The 23,196-nt window shown below is 51.8% G+C and overlaps 1 protein-coding gene across 6 annotated transcripts in view; it reads left to right on the top strand.

Annotated features, from left to right (window-relative positions):
- Positions 1-21,987, top strand: part of COL5A3 (collagen type V alpha 3 chain) — a 46,022-nt gene extending 24,035 nt beyond the window's left edge. For 2 of the 6 annotated variants that reach the window (XM_053911492.1, XM_053911493.1), the window contains exons 32-69: positions 6,044-6,097; positions 6,917-6,961; positions 7,181-7,234; positions 7,357-7,401; positions 7,728-7,781; positions 7,882-7,935; positions 8,029-8,082; positions 8,206-8,313; positions 8,486-8,575; positions 8,830-8,883; positions 9,616-9,723; positions 9,826-9,933; positions 10,017-10,070; positions 10,630-10,683; positions 11,330-11,437; positions 11,514-11,567; positions 11,752-11,805; positions 11,916-11,969; positions 12,075-12,128; positions 12,662-12,769; positions 13,409-13,462; positions 13,702-13,755; positions 14,037-14,090; positions 14,226-14,279; positions 14,473-14,580; positions 14,751-14,804; positions 15,264-15,317; positions 15,492-15,599; positions 15,854-15,907; positions 15,988-16,023; positions 16,466-16,519; positions 17,085-17,301; positions 17,384-17,496; positions 19,015-19,083; positions 20,696-20,935; positions 21,027-21,139; positions 21,329-21,520; positions 21,622-21,987. In XM_053911492.1, coding sequence (XP_053767467.1) covers positions 6,044-6,097; positions 6,917-6,961; positions 7,181-7,234; positions 7,357-7,401; positions 7,728-7,781; positions 7,882-7,935; positions 8,029-8,082; positions 8,206-8,313; positions 8,486-8,575; positions 8,830-8,883; positions 9,616-9,723; positions 9,826-9,933; positions 10,017-10,070; positions 10,630-10,683; positions 11,330-11,437; positions 11,514-11,567; positions 11,752-11,805; positions 11,916-11,969; positions 12,075-12,128; positions 12,662-12,769; positions 13,409-13,462; positions 13,702-13,755; positions 14,037-14,090; positions 14,226-14,279; positions 14,473-14,580; positions 14,751-14,804; positions 15,264-15,317; positions 15,492-15,599; positions 15,854-15,907; positions 15,988-16,023; positions 16,466-16,519; positions 17,085-17,301; positions 17,384-17,496; positions 19,015-19,083; positions 20,696-20,935; positions 21,027-21,139; positions 21,329-21,520; positions 21,622-21,721 — 3,096 coding nt within the window. In that variant the 3' untranslated portion in view covers positions 21,722-21,987. Of the gene's footprint in view, positions 1-6,043; positions 6,098-6,916; positions 6,962-7,180; positions 7,235-7,356; positions 7,402-7,727; positions 7,782-7,881; positions 7,936-8,028; positions 8,083-8,205; positions 8,314-8,485; positions 8,576-8,829; positions 8,884-9,615; positions 9,724-9,825; positions 9,934-10,016; positions 10,071-10,629; positions 10,684-11,329; positions 11,438-11,513; positions 11,568-11,751; positions 11,806-11,915; positions 11,970-12,074; positions 12,129-12,661; positions 12,770-13,408; positions 13,463-13,701; positions 13,756-14,036; positions 14,091-14,225; positions 14,280-14,472; positions 14,581-14,750; positions 14,805-15,263; positions 15,318-15,491; positions 15,600-15,853; positions 15,908-15,987; positions 16,024-16,465; positions 16,520-17,084; positions 17,302-17,383; positions 17,497-19,014; positions 19,084-20,695; positions 20,936-21,026; positions 21,521-21,621 lie in introns of those variants that run through there. The other 4 variants (XM_024557060.3, XM_045192541.2, XM_045192540.2 and 1 more) reach the window with 3 other exon arrangements.
- Positions 21,988-23,196: the final 1,209 nt, after the last annotated feature.

Below are 23,196 nucleotides of genomic sequence, written 5' to 3'. Positions count from 1 at the left end.
AATTATAGGGGTGCCAGAAGGAGAAGAGGAAGAACAAAAAATTGAAAATTTATTTGAACAGATAATGAAGGAGAACTTCCCTGATCTGGCAAAGGAAATAGACTTCCAGGAAGTCCAGGAAGCTCAGAGAGTCCCCAAGAAGCTGGACTCAAGGAGGAACACACCAAGGCACATCATAATTACATTACCCAAGATTAAACGCAAGGACCTACATCCAAGATTACTGTATCCAGCAAAGCTATCATTTAGAATGGAAGGGAAGATAAAGTGCTTCTCAGATAAGGTCAAGTTAAAGGAGTTCATCATCACCAAGCCCTTATTATATGAAATGTTAAAGGGAGTTACCTAAGAAAAAGAAGATCAAAAATAGGAACAGTAAAAATGACAGCAAACTCACAGTTATTAATGACCACACCTAAAGCAAAAACAAGAGCAAACTAGGCAAACAACTAGAACAGGAACAGAACCATAGAGATGGAGATCACATGGAGGGGTGTCAATAGGGGAGTGGGAGGGGGAGAGGCGGGGAAAGGTACAGAGAATAAGTAGCATAGATGATAGGTGGAAAATAGACAGGGCGAGGGTAAGAATAGTGTAGGAAATGTAGAATCCAAAGAACTTATAAGTATGACCCATGGACGTGAACTATAGGGGGGGAATGTGGGAGGGAGGGGGTGGGCAGGATGGAGTGGAGTCTGTGTGGGGGGAATGGGACAACTGTAGTAGCATAATCAATAAATATATTTAAAAAATAAATAAAATAAACAAATGTCTTGGAAAAAAAATTTATTGAGACTTGCTTTATGTCCCAACACAAGTTCTATCTTAGAAAACATTCCACGTGCACTTGAAAAGTATGAATATTCTGCGGCTTTGGGGTGAAATGCTCTGAAGATATCAATTAAATCCATTTGATCTAGTGTGTTGTTTAAGACCTCTGTTTCCGTGTTGATTTTCTGCCTGGAAGATCTATCCATTGTAGTCAATGGGGTGTTAAAATCCTCAATTATGGTTGTATTTCTGTCGATCTCTCCTTTTATGTCCATCATGATTTGCTTTACATATTTAGGTGCTCCTATGTTGGATGCATAAATGTTATATCCTCTTGTTGGATTGTTCTCTTATCATTGGGTAGTGTCCTTTTTTGTCTGTTACTATAGCTTTGATTTTAAAGTCTATTTTGTCAGACATAAGTACTTCTACCCCAACTCTTTTTTTTTCCATTTGCATAAAATATCTTTTTCCAACCCTTTACTTTAGTCTGTGTGTATCTTCTGATCTGAGATGGGCTCTTGGAGGCAGCATATATATGGGTCTTGTTTTCTTATTCATTCAGCTACCCTATGTCTTGCTTGGAGCATTTAAGCCTTTTATACTTAAGGCATTTATTGATAGATACATGTGTAGTGCCATTTTATTGTTAGACTGCTTTCCTCTGTTTTTTTTTTTTTTTTTCTTTCTTTTTCTTTCTCTTCTTCTTCTTCTTAAAGCAAGCCCTTCAGCATTTGTTGCAGTACTGGTTTGGTGTTAACAAACTCCTTTAGCTTTTTCTTGTCTGGCAAGCTCCTTATTTCTCCTTCAATTTTAAATGATAGCCTCTCTGGGTAAAGTAGCCTTGGTTGTACATCCTTGCTTTTCATCACCTTGAATATTTCACACCACTCACTTCTGGCCTGAAGTGTTTCTGTTGAGTAATCAGATGCCAGTCTAATTGGTGCTCCCTTGTAAGTAATTACCTGCTTTTCTCTTGTGGCTTTTACGATTCTCTCCTTGTCTTTAAGCCTTGTCCTTTTAATTATGATGTGTCTGGGTGTAGGCCTCTGTGGGTCCAACTTGTTTGGGACTCTCTGAGCTTCCTGGACTTGTGTGACTTTTTCCTTCACCAGGTTAGGGAAGTTTTCTGACATTATTTCTTCAAATAGGTTCTTGATCCCTTGCTCACTCTCTTCTCCCTCTGGTATTCCCATGATGTGGATGTTGTTACATTTCATGTTGTCCAAAATGTTTCTTAAGCTCTCCTCATTTTTAAAAATTCCATTTTCTTTTTGTTGCTCTACCTGGGTGTTTTTTCCTACCTTGTCTTCCAAAACACTGATTCTATCTACTGCCTCATCTAACCTACTGTTTATTCCTGCCAGTGTATTATTTACCTCAGATATTGCATTCTTTATTTCTGACTAGTCCTTTTTAATATTTTTCTATGTCTTTTTTCATGCTGTTGAGTATGCTTATAATCATTACTCTAAACTATCTGATAATTGCTTGCCTCCATTTATTCTATTCTGGAGAATTCTCCTGTTCTTTCATTTGTGGTCTGTTTCCTTGTCTTCCCATTTTGGCTGCTGCTTTGTATTTTCTACCTTAGATCTTAAACTAATCAGCCATTAAACTGATCAGCTGTTAATCTAATCAAGCTGTGATCAGCATCTGGGCTTAAGCACCACAGGGCAGGGCAGAGTAATTCCTGCAGGCGGAGGTGTTGCTTCTCCTAAGGCTGACGCCACTCGGAGGCCAGCGCTCTGCCCGAGAGAGATGGCCCCTGCAGTACGGGGGATGACTCAGCACAGGGACCCTGGTAGCTGTTCCTTCAGTTGTCTCCCCAGAGCCACCTGCCCCAGACTCTCCTCAAATGTCTGTGGTCCAATCTGCTTTCCCTCTGCCGGAGCCCAGCATATGTGGCTACAAATTAAATTTTGTGCATTGCCCCTTTAAGAGGCTCTCTGCATCTCCAGCCTGTTTCTCCCTGGCAGACAAAGACCCTGCTGCTTTTCACAGCCAAATGTTATCTGGGTTCTTTCTGGCTCTGGTGCTGTAGGCTGGGAAGTTCAGCTTGGCGTTTAGACCCCACGCTTCTCAGGGGAACCCCCTGGCCACTGAAATATCCTTCTGGGACTTCAGCTGCTGCCTGTTAGAGCCCAGCCAGCCTTCTCCTGCCTCCTCCTCACTCCCTACCAGTCTGGTTGTGGTGAGGTTGTTTCTTCTGTCTGTCCTTGGTTATAAGGCTTCTCTCCAGCTAGTGCTTGCTCAGCTGGTTATTCTGGGTGATTTCTCTACAACTTAGTTGTAATTCCAGACTAGTCCTGGGGGGAGGTTAGTGTAGCTTCCACATACTCCTCCACCATCCTGGATCTTAACTTAGGCTTGATAGACATCTTTCTCTTCCTTTCTACATCTCATCAGTTTTTGTAAATGTTCATTAAGTCCCAGGACTCCAATAGCAAAGGCGACCGGCATGATTAGGTTTGGTAATAAACTCATGGCACCATAGCTAAGAATAGAACTCAGTCTGTGGGAGAACTTCATGGACGTTAAAGCAAAGACACCAAGCCAAGGCTGGTCAGTGTGTCTTGGGCATCAAGCAATGCATTGCAGGAGGTGTGGTGTGTCTGTTAAGGTGAGGTCAGTGTCTTAGTTAGCTCAGGCTGCTGTATAACAAAAATATCTTAGACTGAGTGGCTTAAACAACAGAAATTTATTTTGCATAGTTCTGGAGGGTGGCTGTCTGGGATCAGAATGCCCGCATGGTTGGGTTCTGGTGAGGGCACTTCCTCATTTGTAGATGACACTTATTTTGGGGGAGGGTGGGGAAGAGTTGGAGAGAGAGAGAGAAAGGGAGAGAGAGAGAGAGATCCAGTCTAATCCCATTCATGAGGGCTCCACTGACATGACCGAACTGTTACAGAAGGGACCCATGGTGGGGGACAAGATACTGTTACCAAATGGAGCCCTTTCTCCCTTAGGGTCCCTCTGTACTAGATTTGCCTTGCCTGCCACCCTTAGGCATTGGAATTATGGCTCTCAGTGCCAGAGAAAAGGAAAGGAACCATTTATTCAAAAGTTATACAGATCTAGAGTAATGACTTAATGTCTTCATTAAAGTGCCAAAGTCCCTTAAACCACCCACAAACATACACAGTCCTTCCTTCCCCCCTTTGCCCAGTTAGGGGAACTGTATCTCAGGGAAAAAAAAATAGAAGTCTGTGGCTCAGGTAGCCCCTGGTCCTTCCCAGTAACCTGTGCTCGGCTGGCAGGCCTCCCGTGGTTCCCGGCACCATCAGCTGTGTTGCTGCAATCGCTAGCTCTTAATCCAAACCCATGTGGCACCTCCTCATGGCCCACCAGCAAGAGTCCTTTCACCCCTTTCCTTTCTGCAATATCTCTCCTGCACTCTTCCAAACTGCTAAGAGAGAGCTCTGCATGGCTACTACATCTTACTTTCCTGCTTCCTAAGCCCCATGGTTAAGGGAGCCCCCAAACCCTCTGTGGTTTGCCGCATGGCTGCCATGCCTGGGTTTAAATTCTGGCTCGAATCTTCCTCTGCATCCCCATTTCTGACTCCTCCTGCAATTGGCTACACCTACCAGCATTCCCATATTACTCCAGCTTTTCTAGGCTGCCATAGTAAGTCCAGGCAGGTGTGGTCCTGTGACATGGAGCAAACCAACTGCAAGCTCTCACACAGGCGCTGCAACTAAGGGGAGCTCCTCCCAGTTACAACCTGGGTTGAAGTCACTCCCATCTCCCTGGCTCAAAAGCATGGCCACAGCTACTTAACATGTCTATGAAACTAACTAGCCATTATAGATATGTTAAATAACCATTTTTTTGCTGTTATTTGCAGAACTGTTGATATGCAAAATAACTCTCAATGGTCCTGCTCCCTGTGTCCCATCCCCCAGTTCAGACTTGTGGGGGTGAGGACATCTATATATTTTTAATATTTCCTGGGCACCCCAAGTTCTGGACCCTGTTACAAATCCCTCTTTGGGGGTGCCCTGGCTGCACCCTGCTACATAATTACCCACCTTCCAAAGAATTCACCTCCAAATACCATCACACTGCCCTGACCAGGTGGCTCAGTTGGTTGGAGCGTATGTTAAATGTTGTGGGTTCGATTCCTGGTCAGGGCACATACTTAGGTTGTGGGTTCCATTCCCCATCAGGGCAGGTATGGGAGGCAACAAATTGATGTTTCTCTCTCACATTGATATCTCCCCCCCCCTTTCTCTCCCCCCATCCTGTCTCTCAAATCAATAAACATATCCTCAGGTGAGGACAACAACAACAACAAACAAAAAAAAAACCCAAACACCATCACACTGGGGTTTTGTACTGGGGATTAGAGCTTCAGCATATGAGTTTTGATGAGAACTATTCAGTCCACAGCAGATAGTAATAATCAGAAATAACAGTGACAGCTCACATTTCTTGAGCACTTACTATGTGCCGTGCACTGTGTAAAACTCTTTCTACACTTTATTCTATTTAAGCCTCACCAAAACCTTATGAGGGAGATAACTGTTGGCTACAAACAAGGAGACTGATTCTCAGAAGGACTAAGCCATTTTTCCAGGGCCACAGAATTGTGGATCTGGGATTCAAAACACAGTGAGGGGTGGAGGGGATATCAGAGCCTGTGATGCCTTCCTTTAGGTGGAGGGAGGATGCCTCCAAGATGGGCAGAGCAGGAGGGACTAGAGTGGGTTAGTTAATGAACATTGAGGAAGCACCCACTACATGCCAGACAGTGAGGAATAAGACCAGAGCCCTATGTCCTAGTGGGGAAAACAGATGTGGAATAAATAAGCAAGTGAATAAGGGAAAACAAAATGGGGTGATGTGATTGACAGAGAGTGACTCAGAGGATGTGGTGGTCAGGAAGGTGGCAGAAAGCCAAGCTGATGTCTGAATGATATGTAAATGGTGAGGAGTAGCTAGCTCTGTGGGGACCTGAGAAAAGAGCATCTTAGGCAAAGGGAGCAGCCAGTGTGAAAGCCTTGGGGCAGGAGACTATTGGTGTCCTCTGAGCGGCACCGAGCAAGCCAGTGTGACTGGAGTGGAGTGAGCAAGCAGGGAGAGTAAGGGGAGAGGAGGGCAGAGGACTGCTCTGGAGGAGGCTGGGGCTGGTTGGACCAAAGAAGCTTCTGGAGTCAGTGGCCTGAAATGGCCTAAAAAAGTGGGTGGTTGAATAGGGTGAGGGGTCAGTGTTGCTCACCACCCACACTCCTCACCCCATCTCTTCTCTCTGATTCTCTCTACTCAGGGATCTACTGGCCTTCCTGGTTCCCTGGGACCATTAGGAGAGAAAGGAAAGCGGGTGAGTCATGATGGGCAGGGGGAGGGAAGGGCATGCCTGGGGTCAACACCTGTGGCCATGCATGGTGGTGGATGGGCCCTGGGTAACTGTCTATGTTGGAAGCACTTGTGTGCATGCTCCTTCCCATGTGAAATGCAGGGCACACAGAGGTGACCCCACCTGGCATTACAGCACAGGTGTACATGTGTACATGTGAGCATGCATGTCCCATGTGCCTCTCAGTGCGGATTAGATGGGGTCTGGGTGCTGCAGCCTGTGGACCTGCGACTGAGTGAACAGAGAGCATGAGCCTGTGTGTACATTGTGTGACTGTGACATAAATGTGTGTGAGGGGCATGCACACACGTGTGAAAGGATATGATACACATGTGTGTGCATTTCTGTGCATACTGGGTGACTGTGTATGCATGCACGCAGTTCTTTGCTCTGTGTGCATTGTTGCTGTGTGGATGGACACTGTATATGCACCTGAGCGGATATGTGTGCATTGAGTATATGTGTGTTCCAGGAACATATTTCATGATGAGCTCCATGTGTCAGCCTGAGCATGTCATGATGGCATGCAGTCATGTGTGTCTACTGTGTAGCTATGATAAATAGGTGTCCACATGGGTGAACATGCTTGTATGTGTGGATCCTACGGGTGCAATCAGATATGTCTGTGATCTTTGTGTGGTTGTGTGTGTGTGTGAGTGAAAGGCTTGTGAATAGATGTGGCAGATATCTTTCTAGGTCTGTGACGGGGAGCCTCTGTGTGTTTGTGTTGTGTGTTTGCACATAAATCTCTTCTGCTTCCCTCTCATCTGATTTGTTTTCCAGGGGAAGGCAGGGCAGCCTGGTCTGGAGGGAGAGCGGGGACCACAAGTAAGAAAACAGAGAGCTTCTCCCACCCCACAGGGTCTTGGTTGGGGGGCGCTGCAAGAGGAGAGCTGGGGAGTGAGCAAGGAAGAGGATTTGAGTTATGACTGTGTCCCTGGTGGGAAAAGAGGGGGAGTCTCAGAGGGAGGGGACCCAGAGGATTTGATCTCATATCCTAGGCTCCTCCACCCTCTCATTTCTAATCCTCATTTCTTTTCTATTCAGGGCTCCCGTGGAGAGAGGGGACAACCAGGTGCCACAGGGCAACCAGGCCCCAAGGTATGGGGTAGGTGGGTGCTCAAGCACCCCAGGCAGGCCCTCTACCCAGGTTCACCAAGTCCCCACCAGCTCCTCCCAGTTGAGTGTGTTCTGCAGCCTGAATCTCATTCACTCTGTCCTAGGGTGATGTAGGCCAGGATGGAGCCCCCGGGATCCCTGGAGAAAAGGTGAGTGTGTGTATGTGTATGTATGTGTGTGTGTTTCTGGGTAGGAGACAAATCCAGGAAGTAAGGAGACATAACACAGTGGAAACAGCACAACCTCTGAAGTCAGAGCCATGAGTTAAAATCCTACCTCAGCCACTTATCTGCTGTGTGATCTTGGGCAAATCACTTAACTTCTCTGGGCCTCAGTGATGAATGAAATGACCTCTGTATGTGAGGCCCTGTGCATAGTATGCAGAAGGTGATCAATATGTGCAAGCTCTTGTCATTATGTGGGGTTTGGGGGGCCAGGCAGGAGGGTTGAGTAATGACTTCTGGTTCCATTTCAGGGCCTCCCAGGGCTACAGGGGCCCCCTGGATTCCCTGGGCCAAAGGGTCCCCCTGTAAGTGAGCTCACCCCGATTGGGCGGTGGGTGGGAGGGGAGCTGGGGAATGAAGAGGCTCCTTATTTGTACATTGACTCTCTCCCACCTTGTCCCTCAGGGCCCCCAGGGGAAAGATGGGCGACCTGGGCACCCTGGACAGAGAGGAGACTTGGTGAGTGACCCCTTGATCTTTTACCCCATTAGGTTCTCCATTTCTCCTCTCCCCTCACCCCATGTGACATCTCCTTTTAATTTTTCTCTCCAGGGCTTCCAAGGTCAAACAGGCCCACCTGGTCCAGCTGGTGTTGTGGGTCCTCAGGTCAGAGTGAACTCTATAAGCTCCCCCAGTTTTGTACCAGTTGGGGGATATTTGGGGGGGAGTGGATCTCAGACCCCCCCCCCCATACCACCTCTGTTCAAGATGGGTCTTCTTCCTCTCCAGGGAAAGACAGGAGAAGCAGGACCTCTAGGTGAGCGGGGGCCCCCAGGCCCTCCTGGACCTCCTGGTGAACAAGGTCTTCCAGGACTGGAGGGCAGCGAGGGGGCCAAGGTAAGACCCTGTCCTGTGGGGAGTCTTGGCAGAGTGGCCCCATGGGGTCCTCAATGGCCCCAAGCCACCTGAAGGCTCAGAATTAGCCCCATAGGGGAGGGGCCCAGACTTACAGATTTGGGGGAGACAACCCTTCCCTGGAGCCTGACCTTCCTCCTCTGCACTCCTGCAGGGGGACCTGGGGCCAACAGGACCCCTTGGAAAGGAAGGACCACCTGGACCTAGGGGCTTCCCTGGCCCCAAAGGAGCTCCAGGGGACCCTGTGAGTATCCTTTGGGCCCTCTTGTGTCTTCCTGGCTGGGCTGTGAAGCAGAGGAGGGAATGGGGGCCTCAGGGCAGGGACATGGTGGCAGCATCCTGGGTGGGGACAACCATGGAAGTAAAGGAATGACCTGGAAGAGACTGACCCCTGAACCTCAGTGCCCAGAAGCAGGTGGGAACTGTGAGCCCCCCAAAGTGCAGACAGCACCTGGGCCACCTGTGGGAGACTCTTGACTGAATTGTCTCCTCCTTCAGGGACCTACCGGTTTGAAGGGTGACAGAGGCCCCCCGGGCCCCATCGGGGCCAATGTGAGTGCAACCCCTTCTGCTGGGTGGGGAGCAGGGTGGAGGGATCTTGGGGGGTCTGGGAGGCTGGGCATTGTCTTTATTAAGTCCACTATTTTGGGAGTCAAATAGGCCTGGGTCACATTCAGTTCTGTCACTCACTCACTGGGCAGTTATGTCACTTGGTGGGCCTCAGTTTCCTCATCTGTATCATAGCCCCTCTCACAGGTTATTGCTGAACTCGATGAGATGATCCCTCTGACACAGGCTTATCCGGGTGACAGACAAAAACATATAAAACCTCCTTTCTCTTGGAGGTCACATTCTGGTTGGGGAGATGAGAAATCAGCAGTGATGAATGTCCCAAAACAAGCAGTGCAGAGAGAGGGGGGCAGAAGAGTAGGTGAAACAGGCTGGTCAGCGAAGGCCTCCTGAGAAAGCGGCATTTGAGTTGAGACCTGAGGAGGTATGGAAGGAGTCGTGTGAATGTCTGGAGGAGCCGCATTCCAGGTAGAGGGACCACGTGCAAAGGCCCTGAGGTGGGACCTTGCCTGGCTTATTGGAGGAAACAGCAAGGAGACCCATGTGGCTGGAGAGGAGTGAGCCACAGTGAAAGTGGGAGGAAGTGAGGGCAGGCAGGGTTGTGCTGGATATGTGCTGGTAATCACATGAACTCCATGCCTGGCAGCTTGAAAACTGTAGAAATGGGAATTACAACTATTGCTCTCTTTCCTGACCCCTCACCCCTGTTTTCAGGGCTCCCCTGGGGAGCGTGGTCCTCTGGGCCCAGCAGGAGGCATTGGGCTTCCTGGCCAAAGTGGAAGCCCAGGCCCTGTTGGCCCTGCAGGAGAGAAGGGGTCCCCGGTAAGTGCTCTGCCCACCTTATTCCACACACCAGGCCCTCCACATACCAAGACCCCATTCCTGCCCTAGTCCCTGACATCCCTCCTTCTACTTCCTCATCAGGGTGAACGTGGTCCCCCTGGTCCCACTGGCCAAGATGGGATCCCAGGGCCCCTGGGGCTTCCAGGGCCCCCTGGAGCTGTAGGGCCTTCTGGGGAGGAAGGGTACAAGGTGAGTGTTCATGAAGAGGAAGGGGCTGGGGAAGGGTGCGGGTAGGGGGGCCAGGGTCCTCCCTCATCCTGTTTCCTTTCCAGGGGGAGGTGGGCACCCCTGGTCACAAAGGGAGCAAAGGTGATAAGGGGGATGCGGTGAGTGGGGGCCTCCACTGGGGGGTGGGCTCTCAGGGAGGGGAGAGGGATGTGGAGGATGGGCGGTCGGTCACGGGGAAAAGTCATGGAGCTTCCTGCCTTCCTGGGCCCAATCTTGACACCTGCTAGTGATAGAAACCACTCAAATACCTGAAATGAAGGGGCCAACAGAGTTGCTGGGGCCCCAGGAGACCAGGGAGGGCACTGAGCCAGTCACTCTCTCCTCTCCCTTGTCTTGGTGGCACCTTGTTCTCTCTGCTGTGACTGTATGACTCTGAGGCATCGCATCTCCAGCCCCTCTGTGGGACTTTAGGCCCAGCCCCAGCATTGGTCCCTGGGTGCTGGTGGGACTTCTGGGGAAAACTCCTGCTGGGCCAAGCTTAGGACAGATGTCCATGTCTGATCCTGTCAGTTGGTGACTAGGAAGACAAGGTTGGGGGGCATCGTGCAGTTGTGGCTTGCTGGTGGGAGGAGTGGGTAGGGGACAGTGATTGACATCTCTAGTGCCAGCCCCCCATCTTGAACTTGAGGGGTTTTTCAACTCTGTTTGCTCCTCCAGGGCCCACCTGGACCAACAGGGATACGGGGTCCTGTGGGACACCCAGGTTCCCCGGTAGGTGCTCCTGGCTTTTTGACCATCCCCTAGATCCCCAGTGGGAAGGGGCAGTGTCCTACACCTCAATTCAGTCCCGGACTCAATTCCAACCCTATCTACTCCTCCATGCTGACACCCAGTGTGAACCCTGACTCAATCTAAACCTCAGCCCCTACCCTGAACCCCATTTTACCCCTAATCTCAACCCTGCTTATGACCTTAACCTCACTCCCAGTTCAGTCCTAATCTTCAGTTCCTGTGTTAGCCAGATCCTGGCCCACTCCCACCATGACCCCAACCCTGACCCACCTCCAGTGCTGACCCAAAACCTGAGTTCAAACTGTGAATCTGGCCTTGGCCCCAACCTCAAGCCCAACCCTAAATTCCATCTCAGCCCCATCTGAACCCTGCTCATGACCTTGACTTTCATCTGAACCTGACTTACGACGCAATGTCCATCTCAAAACTTTGACTCAACCCTTGACTTCATTACCAAGCTCTGACACTTAACCCAACCCCCCAACTCCAAACCTAACCCTGACTCTCCATAAACTTAATCCTAACCTTGACTCCAACCATCAACCTCAGTCTTGACTTTGACCCGGAGCCTATTTCCAACCATTGACATGGACCCTAATTTTGCCTGGCCCTCTCCTTCTCCCAGGGAGCAGACGGGGCTCAGGGACGCCGGGGACCCCCAGGCCTCTTTGGGCAGAAAGGAGATGATGGAGTGAGAGGCTTCTTGGGGGTAATTGGCCCCCCTGGCCTTCAGGTAGGTGTCTGAGTTTGGGGGTACAGCCTCTGGCTCCCCTCACCCTTTGCATTAATCTTGCCTCTTTGTTCCACAGGGACTGCCAGGCCCTCCTGGAGAAAAAGGGGAGGTTGGAGACGTGGGGTCCATGGTATGGACAACAGGGGAGAAGATGGAAGGGAGAGAGGAGTGGCAGGGTGAGGGTGACCATTAGATTGACATGGGGGGACCACAGGGCACATTGTCATTTTAAGGATCATGTGAGTCATAAGCATCAAGGGAAGTGTTTGAGGGGGGGCATGAGGTCACTTGATGTTATTCTGACTATTCCACAGGGTCCCCCTGGAGCTCCAGGTCCTCGGGGTCCCCCTGGCCCTAGTGGATCAGAGGTGAGGATTCTGAGGCTGGGGGAAGGGCTTCAGAGGCAGGGACATGTATTTGCCAAGAAGGGGAGGTTGGGATCCCACATTCCCCCCTCTGCCCCTTGCTGTCTCTTCAGGGCTCCCCAGGGCCACCTGGAGGAGTTGGTCAGCCAGGAGCTGTGGGCGAGAAGGTGAGAGAGTGCTGCAGACCACACAGGGTGGCTGGGGGGTGGCTGTTCTTCTTGTCTGCCAGGATTGAACCTCTACTTCCCCTGACCCCACTTTGCCTCCTGTAGGGTGAGCCAGGGGAGGCTGGAGACCCAGGACCCACAGGAGCCCCAGGCATCCTTGTGAGTGACTGTGTCCTGAACCCCCGTACCCATTTCAGTGAACCCCTTGCCTCTGGGCATCTCAGGCCACCTTGACCTCTGGGTAGTCCTAGGTCATCTGCTGACCCAGAACCTATGGACATCCTGGGTCATTTTGATGACAGAGCCTTAGAAAGTGTCAGTGCTACATGCAGTTCTCCAGGTTGCACACTGCACAAGGGTGTGGAACCGAGTGGGTAGATGGGGCTCAGATCCAACATGAGCCCTGAGCTGGGAATCAGGTGCCCACAGGGGGCCCCTTTTCCAATTCACTCAAGGGTGGCACATGGGCTCGACCCACCTTGCCCATGACCTCTAGGCAAATGGACCATCCTGACCCCTGACTCTTATAAGTTCTAGATACCTTTGACTTCTTACCCTTGGGCAGTCTAGGCTACTCTAACCCCTGACCCCAGGAAAGTCCCAGACCACCCAGATTCCTAAATCCAGGTATGCTACCCTTGACCCCTGGAGAGTCCAGGCTCTTCTGACTTCTGACTTCTGTTTCTGCAAAGGGGCCCAAGGGAGAAGTTGGTGAAAAGGGGGACTCAGGCCCATCTGGGGCTGCAGGGCCCCCAGGCAAGAAGGGCCCCCCTGGGGAGGATGGAGCCAAAGGGAATGTGGTGAGTCCTGGGGAAGGTGGGGTCAGAGATGGGGGAGGCACTCGTGTCTACTCAAACCTGCTCCCCAACTTCCAGCCAGTGTCCCGTCCTCCAGTGTGCTGATTCCGTGAGCAACCCGAACATGGCCGAATGAGAGAATGATTGATTGAATGCATGAATCAACGTGGAAATACAGTGGTTATACGTCATTGTGGGGGTGAACCTTGCTTCCACATGGGATCGTTCTAACTATGTTGGGAATGACAAGGTCGAGATTGGTGCTGATGTGGGGTTTGCCATTGGGCAGAGATTGAGGCCCTCTTGCCATAGTGGAGGGGCTCGGGTTGGGGTGGCAGGGCAGTGAGGAGCTTCAGTCTGTGGGACTACCCCGCCACTGCAGTGTCCCTCTGGGTCAGTCCTATCTGTGAGTCCAGAGCTGGGAGGCTGCTGGGAGGACAGTGAGGTGATGCATGCAAGGTTCTTAGCTCAGCATCTGCACTCACTGAACACTAGAATGTTCTCTACCAGGATGGGAATTTTGTGTTTTGTTCATCATGTAACCAGGAACCGGAACTGTGCCTGCGCAACATCTATCTGTTAACTGAATGAATGAATGTGCAACAGTTCCGAGATGTGATTGTTCATCCTTCTGTGTTCCAGGGCCCCACAGGGCTCCCAGGAGATCCCGGACCCCCTGGGGACCCTGGAGTTTCGGTGGGTGTGAGCCCTCCCTCCCCCACCAAGCCCATCATATTTTTTAATTCTCCACTCCACTTACCCCCATAGGCACCGCCCCCACCCCACCTCCCACAGACCTAGGGTCCCAATCTCCCTACCCCTATACACCTGGGTAAGGTCATTGGAACAAATAACCTTCATTATCCTCCCAGCCTCACCCCCAAATTCTCATGTGCCCCCATGTTCCCTCCCAATTCTGTCCCCTACTGCTGCAGGGTCTAGATGGTTTTCCAGGGGAGAAAGGAGACCCTGGTGATGTTGGAGGACCGGTGAGTGAGGAAACAGAGGATGGCGGTGCTGGGAGGGGGTGGGGGCTGATGAGTGGGTGAATTGGGGGGCCGGAGGCATGGGTTAATGAGGTACCCAGGGCCTCTGTGGGTGTCTCTCTGGGGCCTCACTATGAATGTGAGCAGCTTGAGGGAGGGGCAGGTGATGGCTGGTGCTGGGGTGATGTCTGGGTGAGGCTGTCTTTGGGTCAGAGGCCTCCTGACACGGTCATGGTCAACCAATGCTGGCTGACTCTACACTGGTGCTGTTGTAATCTCCACAGGGCCCGCCTGGGGCTTCTGGGGAACCTGGCCCCCCTGGGCCCCCTGGCAAGAGGGTGAGTGATGACCTGCCTCCAGGCTGTCCTGGCTGCCCTGGCTCCAACCTTGTCCCACTCACCCCCACAGGCCCCCACTCATACAACCTCCCACTCATTCCCAAAGGGCCCCCTTAACTGTCTCCCCCTTCTCAGGGTCCTCCTGGCCACATGGGACGAGAAGGTAGAGAAGGGGAGAAAGGTGCCAAGGTGAGTGCCTTGTCCAAGGAGGGGTCCCTGCCCTGACCCCTCAGCCAACAGCTGGGTCGTCAGAATGGGGTGGGGCCCTGTGACCACACTGGTGTGCCAATTTTCTCCCCCTCCCTGAAAGTTCTTGGTTAGGGGGTCAGGAGGCAGGTGTGCCCTGACTCCCGGCCCCATCCCTTCCCCCTCTCCACTTTAGGGGGAGCCAGGTCCTGATGGGCCCATAGGGAGGACAGGTCCTGTGGGGGCTCGAGGGCCTCCTGGGCGTGTCGGGCCTGAGGGTCTTCGAGGGATCCCTGGCCCTGTGGTGAGTGGGGCGGGAATAGGGGTGGGGTGGGGGTGGGATCAGGCCCTCCCTGTGTGCTCACACTTTATAATTCCTCATTGCATTTGGGAGGGGCTGATCCTGGTAGGGGGCAGGGCAGCCACACTGGGTTCTGGCAGGGTGCAGCCCCCCAATGTTCTGTTGCATCCCAGGGTGAACCAGGCCTCCTGGGACCTCCTGGACAGATGGGTCCTCCTGGCCCCATGGTAAGAGACTTCCTTGTCCCTGAGGCCCTGGCATTGAAAGCCCCACGTGGCGTGACCCTGGTGCTGATGGTCTGGCTGACCTCTCACTGACTATCTGAAAGTCTCTCCTGACCGCCTACGTTATCTATTCTGACCACTCGTCTTGGCGGTCCGAACTGGCCAGGCACACCGACCCTCCTTGTTGATGGTCTGCACTGACCACAGTGGCCCTCTTGACAGGCCAACCTGACCCCCAGTCTTGATAGTCTACACTGACCACCACACTGATCCTCACCACTGAGTATTCGTATTAGCCATTCTCCAGCCACCCCCTCTCTCCTGACCATCCCCATGATAGTATCCTTGGTAATTCCCCTTCGAAACCTGGGAAATTTCCCATTTGACCACCTCCCGGTCACTCATGTGGACCTGGAGATTTTATGTCTGAGTCTCACCGACTGACTCTCCCTCTGCTTCCAGGGGCCCTCTGGCCTCCCAGGGCTGAAGGGAGAGGCTGGCCTCAAGGGGGAAAAGGTGAGGAGACCTCCTTCCATTATTTCCCTCCCTCACTGACCTCCCTTTCCTCCCTGGCAGAGGGCTGGGAGACTGGGGTCTCCTTTACTCCCAAATGCACTGCCCCAAGGCTCTAGGAGGAAAGCCTCCCAGCACCTCCTTTCTTCCCCCACACATGCCTCTTTTGTCCTCCAGGGCCACATCGGATTAATTGGCCTCATAGGCCCCCCTGGGGAGGCCGGTGAGAAAGGGGATCAGGGGCTGCCAGGCGTGCAGGGCCCTCCTGGCCCCAAGGGAGAGCCCGTGAGTGTGTGCCCCGCTCCATGTGGGAAGCATGGGTTTGAAGGAGGGGTGGGTGGGGAGGCAGTGATGGGCTGGTTTGCACACTGTAGAGGTTAGGGAAGCCCGGGTCTGGAATGGAAAGGGTTTGTCTAGGGAAAACGGGGGGCTCTCTCTGGGGGCTTGAAGGCTGGAGGTTGTGTCTTGAGGGGACTGGAGGCTTTTCTGGACCATAGAGATGAACCCCATCAATAACAACCCTGATGTCCTTTCCCCAGGGTCCCCCTGGTCCTATTGGTCCTTCAGGCCACCCTGGGCCCCCAGGCGTGGCGGTGAGTATGAAGGGTCTGTGAGGTGGGGGTCGCCATGGAGAGCCAGCCAGGGCTCCATTCTCTCTGTCTCTACCCTGCAGGGCCCTCTGGGACAGAAGGGCTCAAAGGGGGTGCCGGTGAGTCTTCCCTATTCTCTTGGGCTCCCACATTTCAGCTCCCTACCCTGCCACCCCCCCTCCACGCCCTGCATCACACTGAACCCTGGATGCCTTTGCATTTATTCACTTATTTAGTCATGTAGTCACACATTCAGCAAACGGTTACCCAACACCTACCATTGTATTTCCTCAAACCTAAGACGCCATCAGTTGTAAGATGCACCATTACTTTATAAACTGCTGTGAAAGAAAACAGTTCTTCCCAGTAAACTATGACTTGCCAAAGATGTTAAGATGCTGATTTCAGAGATGTTAAAATATGGAAAGATGTGTGTTTTATGCTTGGTGCTGAAAATCACATCCCCCCCCCCTCGCTCCGTGTGTTTGCGTGTGCGTGCATGTGTCGGTAGGGAAGGGTCTCCATAGACAGAGTCCACCCCCAACTGACTTCTCCCTACAGGGATCCCTCGGCCCCCGTGGAGACACAGGCCCCCCAGGTCCCCCAGGTCCCCCGGTAAGTTCCCCAGGCCTAAGGTTGAAGTGCTCCCACAGGGTCCCCCAGCACACAGAACCAGGTGGGGCACACACCAGCTGTTCAGGGGATGCAGGGGCCTTGAAGGCCAAAGAGGGGCCTGGGTTGTGGGGGGTGGGGATAGTGGGGGACATCCTTGGGGCGCTGACCGGCCGTCTCTCACTGTGTCTTCTCCACCTCGTCTGTCCCTCCCTGTCTCTCTCTCCACCTCTTCTGACTCGCCTGGCCTTTCTCTGTCTCTGTCTCCAACATTGGTTCCACTATTTTATCTTTTTTTTCTCTCTCTGCTTTCTTTGTCTGACCCTGTGGTTCACTCTCTTTTACCATCTTTGTACGTCTCTCTCCCTGTCCCTGGGTCTTTCTGTCTGTCTCCTTCCTGTGTGTCTCTCTGTCTCCATCTCGCCCTGTCCCTATCCCTGTCTCTGTTTCTGTGTGTACTTCTCCCTCCCCATTCTCATCTTTCCACCCCTCTCTCTCTGCCTCCCACATCTCTGTCATTTCTGCCTGGCTCTCTCGCCGTCTCTTCCACCCTGGTCTCTCTGCTCAGGGTCCCCCTGCGGAGCTGCATGGGCTGCGCCGGCGCCGGCGCTCTGTCCCCCGCCAGGGAGTGCTGGAGGCCCCGGAGGGCGGCCTGGAGGAGGTACTGGCCTCTCTCATGTCGCTGAGCATGGAGCTGGACCAGCTGCGGCGCCCTGCCGGCACCGCTGAGCGCCCGGGTCTTGTGTGCGGAGAACTACACCGCAACCACCCGCACCTGCCAGATGGTGAGGTTCTGCCCCTCCCCCGGGGGGGTGGGGAGCCGTCGGGTTCCGCCCCTCTCACCCGCCCTGCCTGGCTCTGCGGCAGGGGAATACTGGATTGACCCCAACCAGGGCTGCGCGCGAGACGCGCTCAGGGTTTTCTGCAACTTCACGGCAGGAGGAGAGACCTGCCTCTACCCGGACAAAAAGTTTGAGACCGTGAGTGCCTCTGGGGGGCATTGGTGGGAGGAGAAACGGGGCTCTGGACACCATCCCATCGCCTCCCCCACCCTGCCCGCCCCAGGAAAGGCTGTTCCCGCCTTCCCTGACCCCAACACACGCCCCTGGCTTTGTCCGGGACCTCATCCTTCCTTCAACCAACATTTATTGAGTATCTACTGTGTGCCAAGTGCTGGGGTTACAGCCAAGAATAAAAAAAAAATTCTCTGCGCTTATGGAGGTTGCCTTCTTGGAGGAGGACAGGCAAGAAGAACTACTACAGAAATCATGAATGGTGGCGAACCTTTAAGTAGTGCCTACACGTGCCAGGCCCGTTCCAGTAACTTAGGTGCATTAACTTACTGAGGCCTAACCACCAGATGTGGTCTGTCATCCCCCAGACAGGGAAACTGAGGCACAGAGAGGTGATGAGATTACCCACTGGCAGTCTGCCTCCGGAGTCCCAGCCCTTAACCCCCCAGACACCCACCTCCTGATTTGCTTACTCTCTTATAGGCCTGGTGGGCTCACTGAGCTCCAGGCTGCATGCTGAGAAGTGAGGTCACCTGGCCCCCAGAAGTCCTGGGGTTCTCCAGCAGGAAGCCCTGAGACTAACAGTCTCACGCAAAGCCCCAGGCTTAGCAGTGGAGGGCAGTGGGTGAGCAGCACCAGCTCTGGACCAGCTAGGTTGGAATCCAGGTCTGTCACCTCAGTGTTTTAATCTGTGAAATGGGCTCAAGCATGTGTCTGCCTCTAGGCTGGTTGTGCAGTTGCGGTGCCAATGTATGTACCAGGAAACACTGACTAAACACTGACTATGTGCTAATGTCTTGACTGTAGGCAACATACATGGCCAGTACCGGGCCTGGAGAAATGCATAAGAATATTCTTCTGATACACTAGTATTATTTTTAACTGTCAGAGCCCTGGTTTAGTGAGTACTCAGACCCCCTCATACATGGGGGCTGGATGCAGAACTTGATCTCTAAGCAGCTGCTGACATCTGAGGCCTGGTGCCTCACCAGCTCACCTTCCTCCTGTGCAAGAGAAGCTGGGAAGGGAAGTGAGGAAGGTTCTATGTTTGTGTTCCCCAGATTTTGGGCAAGTTATTTATTTAGGAGGTAATCCCAGGAGACACCAGGAGGGGAGAGGGGGACGTGAGAAGGATTGAGGGAGGCAGCTAGTATTGTTAAAATGTCACCATTGGGCACCCAAGGCTCTGTTCCCCTGAGGACTTCTGGGAGACAGTGTGGAGCAAGCACCTAGAAGTTGTCCCACCTGGGCAGAAAGGAAGCTGGGCATTTTATCCACCAACTTTTGTCAGTCACCAGTTGAGGGCTGCCTCAGAGGGCTGGGCCCCACCCCTTGGGCCTGCCTGTGTACCAGTCAAGCACACGGCCCTGGCCAGACGACAGCCTGAGTGTCCCGGATGTTTACAACCTGCAGCCTTCATTGATGGGAGGTAAATGCAGAAAGGACCTGGTGGGCATCTGCTACTGACCCTCCCTCTCTCTGCAGGTGAAACTGGCTTCCTGGTCCAGGGAAAAACCGGGAAGCTGGTATAGCACATTCCGTCGAGGGAAGAAGGTGAGTTGCTGAAGGTGAAGTGGCAGATGGTATGAAAAGCTGTGAGGACCATTGGAAAGGTTGGGAGAGGGGCTTTGAGGGGTGAGCTGAACAGGACAAGTCTGCTGACTGGGGAAGAGAGGGTGAGTGGGGCTGTGTCAGGCGTGTGATGGGGGAAGCAGGAGGCATGGTGGAAATCCAGAAGCAGTGCTGGAAGGACCTGGTAGAAGTCCCAGCTTAGCTGAGGCTGAAAGAGTGAGTTGGGTTAGCAAGTTCAAGAAGACAAAAAAAGTGTTGTAGAAAGAGGGAACATCAGTTGCAAAGGCTTAGAGTCAAGAGAGGGTATGGTGAATTTAAAGAAGAAAAAGCCACTCTCTCTGCTCTAGAGAGTAAAAGGGGGAATGTAGTTAGAGAAGAGGCTGGGGAGGTAGGTGAAAGCTAGGCCAGGCTCTCCAGAAAGACCCGAAGGCAATAGAGAGCTGTGGCCAGTGTTTGAGTGAGGGAGGGGCCCAGATCAAATCTCTATGCCAGAAAAATGCCTCTGGGGCTGCCGCTGCCGCTGCTGCTGCTGGTGGTGAGACTGGAGGCTGGGAAACCAGGGAGAGATGGATGTGCTGACCCAGGAGAGTGAGGGGGTTGTCCAGGCTGGAGCTGGTGCTGTGGGGATAGACAGGAAAGAACGACTTGGAAAAATATCAATGAGGGCAAGTTAATAGGACGTAGTAATTGATGAGATGGAGGGGAGGGAGGAGACAGGCATGATGCCCAGGTTCCTGGCTTGGGAAACTGGCATCTGGTGAGATTCTGAGATACATAAATGAGAAGATCGAGTTTAAGGAGCGGGGGATCTTGGGTTCCATTTGGAGCTTATTTATGAAACATATACGTATGTGCTAAGCACTGGAAACATAGCAGCAAGTTAAACACAGTTCTTGACTTCACGAAGCTGATATTCTACTGGGAATATAACCAAGGAAACAGACAGACTAAGGAAACAAATAAAGCTATACTATAATGTAAGGGAGTATCTTGGTTTGGATTCCCTGCAGAGACCCTGAGACAAAGATTCAAATGTAAGTAGTTTATCTAGGAGGTGAGTCCAGAAACTATGAGTCGGGGAATGTGGAAATGAGACAGGAAAGGGGACAAAGCCGAGGATGCATTACCGAGCACACCGTCTCAAGCCAGTACTATGTTAATAATATACTTTATTTAACCCGATAGGTCCAAAATGTCATCATAGCAATGTAAAGGTTACTTTTTACATTTTTTCCATACAAGTTTTTCAGAGTCTGGTACATTTACAGGACTAAATCTAGAAGCTAATTTCATTGAAAATACTTAGATTTCATAAAACCTGCAGTTGGAAAAGCAGGTTCACATACTCAATTTGTTCCAAACCTAAGTTTTCTGATAACTGGCTGGAGATTAAGTTAAGTGAGAGTGTAAGTAAAAAATTTGAATTAAATAATTAAATAAAAAATTAAAATTAAACAAGTAAAGTTTCAAAAAAGTTTGTCAGTCTCATCAGGCACATTTTAAGTGCTTGGTAGCCACACGTGCCTGAGGGCTCACAAGAGAACCACGGATGGCTGGATGAGGCCCCTCACCTCCCGCTCTGTCCAACCCCCAGTTCTTCTACGTGGATGCTGATGGGTCCCCGGTGAACGTGGTACAGTTGACCTTCCTGAAGTTGCTGAGTGCCACAGCCCACCAGAGCTTTACCTACTCCTGCCAGAACACTGCTGCCTGGCTGGATGAAGCTGCTGGCGACCATGGCCGCTCCCTTCGCTTCCTTGGGACCAATGGAGAGGAACTGTCCTTCAACCAGACAGCAGCAGCCACCATCACTGTCCCCTACGATGGCTGTCGGGTAAGGTGGAGGGGCAAGGGCTGACCAGAGCAGGGAGGGGAGGCCTCAGCTGCCCTCCCCCTAACTCCCCATCGGTGTCTTCCATGGTCAGCTCCGGAAGGGACAGGCGAAGACCCTCTTGGAGTTCAGCTCTTCCCGAGCGGGGTTTCTGCCCCTGTGGGACATGGCGGCCACCGACTTTGGCCAGACGAACCAGAAGTTTGGGTTTGAACTGGGCCCTGTCTGCTTTAGCAGCTGAGAAGTCTTGAGGGTGGGTGGGACCATGAGGGAGCCCCAGATGGGGCACATTTGGTGCTGAGGCTTTGAAGCCACCCTATTTATCATCTCCTGTGACTGAGGAGCCAGGGGAAAGTCTGCTCAGCATGGTCCAACAGTGTTCCTTCTCCATCCCAGGGGACTGGCGGGACTCCATGGACCCAAGAGTCCGTCCTCCCTGCTGGAACCACACCCCTGCTGGAACGAATGTAGTCTGCCTCTTTTTCCCCTCCATGCCCATTCAATCTGCACCTGCCCACCCATGGTCGCCCAAGCAATGAACTCATTCACAGCTGATGACTGCTCCCCACGCCTGCCTTCCCTTCCTCAGTCAGTGCCCCCAACAGCCTTTGGTGCTACCCTTCCCAATAGTTAAGCACTGGACATCTCCTGATCCCAGGCTGAGACCCCTTCACTCATTCCTATTTCAGGTGGGTTCAGAGTGAAGGAACTGAAGTCAGACTGCAGAGGGAGTTGGGACTTCCCTGGACTGAGCTGTGTGTTCCTTTGGCTGCTTCAGCCCAGCTCTGAATACTGGCCCCCTCATATCTCCCCTCATGCACCTTACCATGCCAGGTGGTTTGGGGGCCAAGATATGGGGTAAATCAGGATCCTAATGGTGCTGCCCTATTTATATCTGGGTCTGTATTAAAAGGGAAAATCCCCTCTGTTGTATATTTAATCTGCTTCCTCCTTACAGAAGGCTGGGACATGACGAAAGAGATTCTAGCATGACCCCCTCCCCACTCCAGGGCATAATTGGCATCTCAAGTCTGAGAATAAACCAGTGAACTGTGTCCTGGTCTGTGTCCTTCATCTTGTGCTGACTGTATCTTTCTTAGGGTCTGGTGCTTAGGTCTCACCTGAGGTATTGTCTTCATCTATTGTAATTAAGTGTGCTGTTTGGTGAAGTTGACTTAACAGGCTGGGGGAACCCACTTGTAATGGGTTGAAAATAGGCAGATCTCTGAGAGAGGAGGGAAGGAGGGAAGAAAGGAAGGAAGGAAGGAGGGAAGGAAGGAAGGAGGGAAGGAAGGAAGGAAGGAAGGAAGGAAGAAAGGAAGAGCAGATCTCCATGTTGATCTTGATTACTACTGGAGACAATAGCTGAGCTGAAGGGATACATCAAGAGATGCCATAGATGTGGTTTTGATTTGAGATGAAATGGCCAGATGTCAAAGGTCTGGGTGGCAAGTCAGGGGATGAGTTGGAGATGAAGAGAATTGAATTAGGAGTTGAGCCTTGAAGTGAGTTTGGGGTTGGCAGTTCGGGGTTGGGTGAATTTCATTGAAGATACTTGCAGGTTGAAGATGAGTTGAATTGGAGGTTGGTTTGGAGTGAGTTTGGGGTTGTGAATTAATGATGGGATCTGTTGAGTTGGAGGTTGGACAATGAATGGATTGAGTTAAGGGTTTGGAATTAGATGTTGGGTTCAATTGAATTAGGGTTGATTTGTGATGTAGGATGAACTCGGTAGAGGTAAGCTGTGGTTGCTATGAACAGGCGGTGGGAATTGTCAGTTTGGTAAGTCAAGATGGGATCAGTTAAGATGAGAGTTGGGTTTAAGGCGGCTTGAACTGGGGGTTCGATGTTGAGGGTTTTTTTTGTTTTTTTTTTTTAAAAAGATTTTAACCCTGGCTGGTGTAGCTCAGTAGATTGAGCATGGGCTGCAAACCAAAGGGTCATGGTTCGATTCCCAGTCAGAGCACATGCCTGGGCTGTGGACCAGGTCCCCAATAGGGGGCACGTGTGAGGCAACCACACATTGATGTTTCTCTCCCTCCCTTACCCTCTCTAAAAAAAAATAAGTAAAATTTTTTAAAAGTGTTAAAAATAAAAGAAAGGTGTTTTCTTTTAAAAAAAGATTTTATTTATTCATTTTTAGTGAGGGAAAGGGAGAAAGGAAGAGAGGGAGAGAAACATCCCCTACTGGGGACCTGACCTGCACCCCAGGCATGTTCGCTAGACTGGGAATCAAACTGGCAACCCCTCTGTTCACAGGCCAG

The sequence above is a fragment of the Desmodus rotundus genome, chromosome 9, assembly GCF_022682495.2.
Source record: "Desmodus rotundus isolate HL8 chromosome 9, HLdesRot8A.1, whole genome shotgun sequence".
NCBI lineage: Eukaryota > Metazoa > Chordata > Mammalia > Chiroptera > Phyllostomidae > Desmodus > Desmodus rotundus.
The sequence above is the reverse complement of the archived record's forward strand: the minus strand, read 5'-3'. Positions and strand labels throughout refer to the sequence as shown.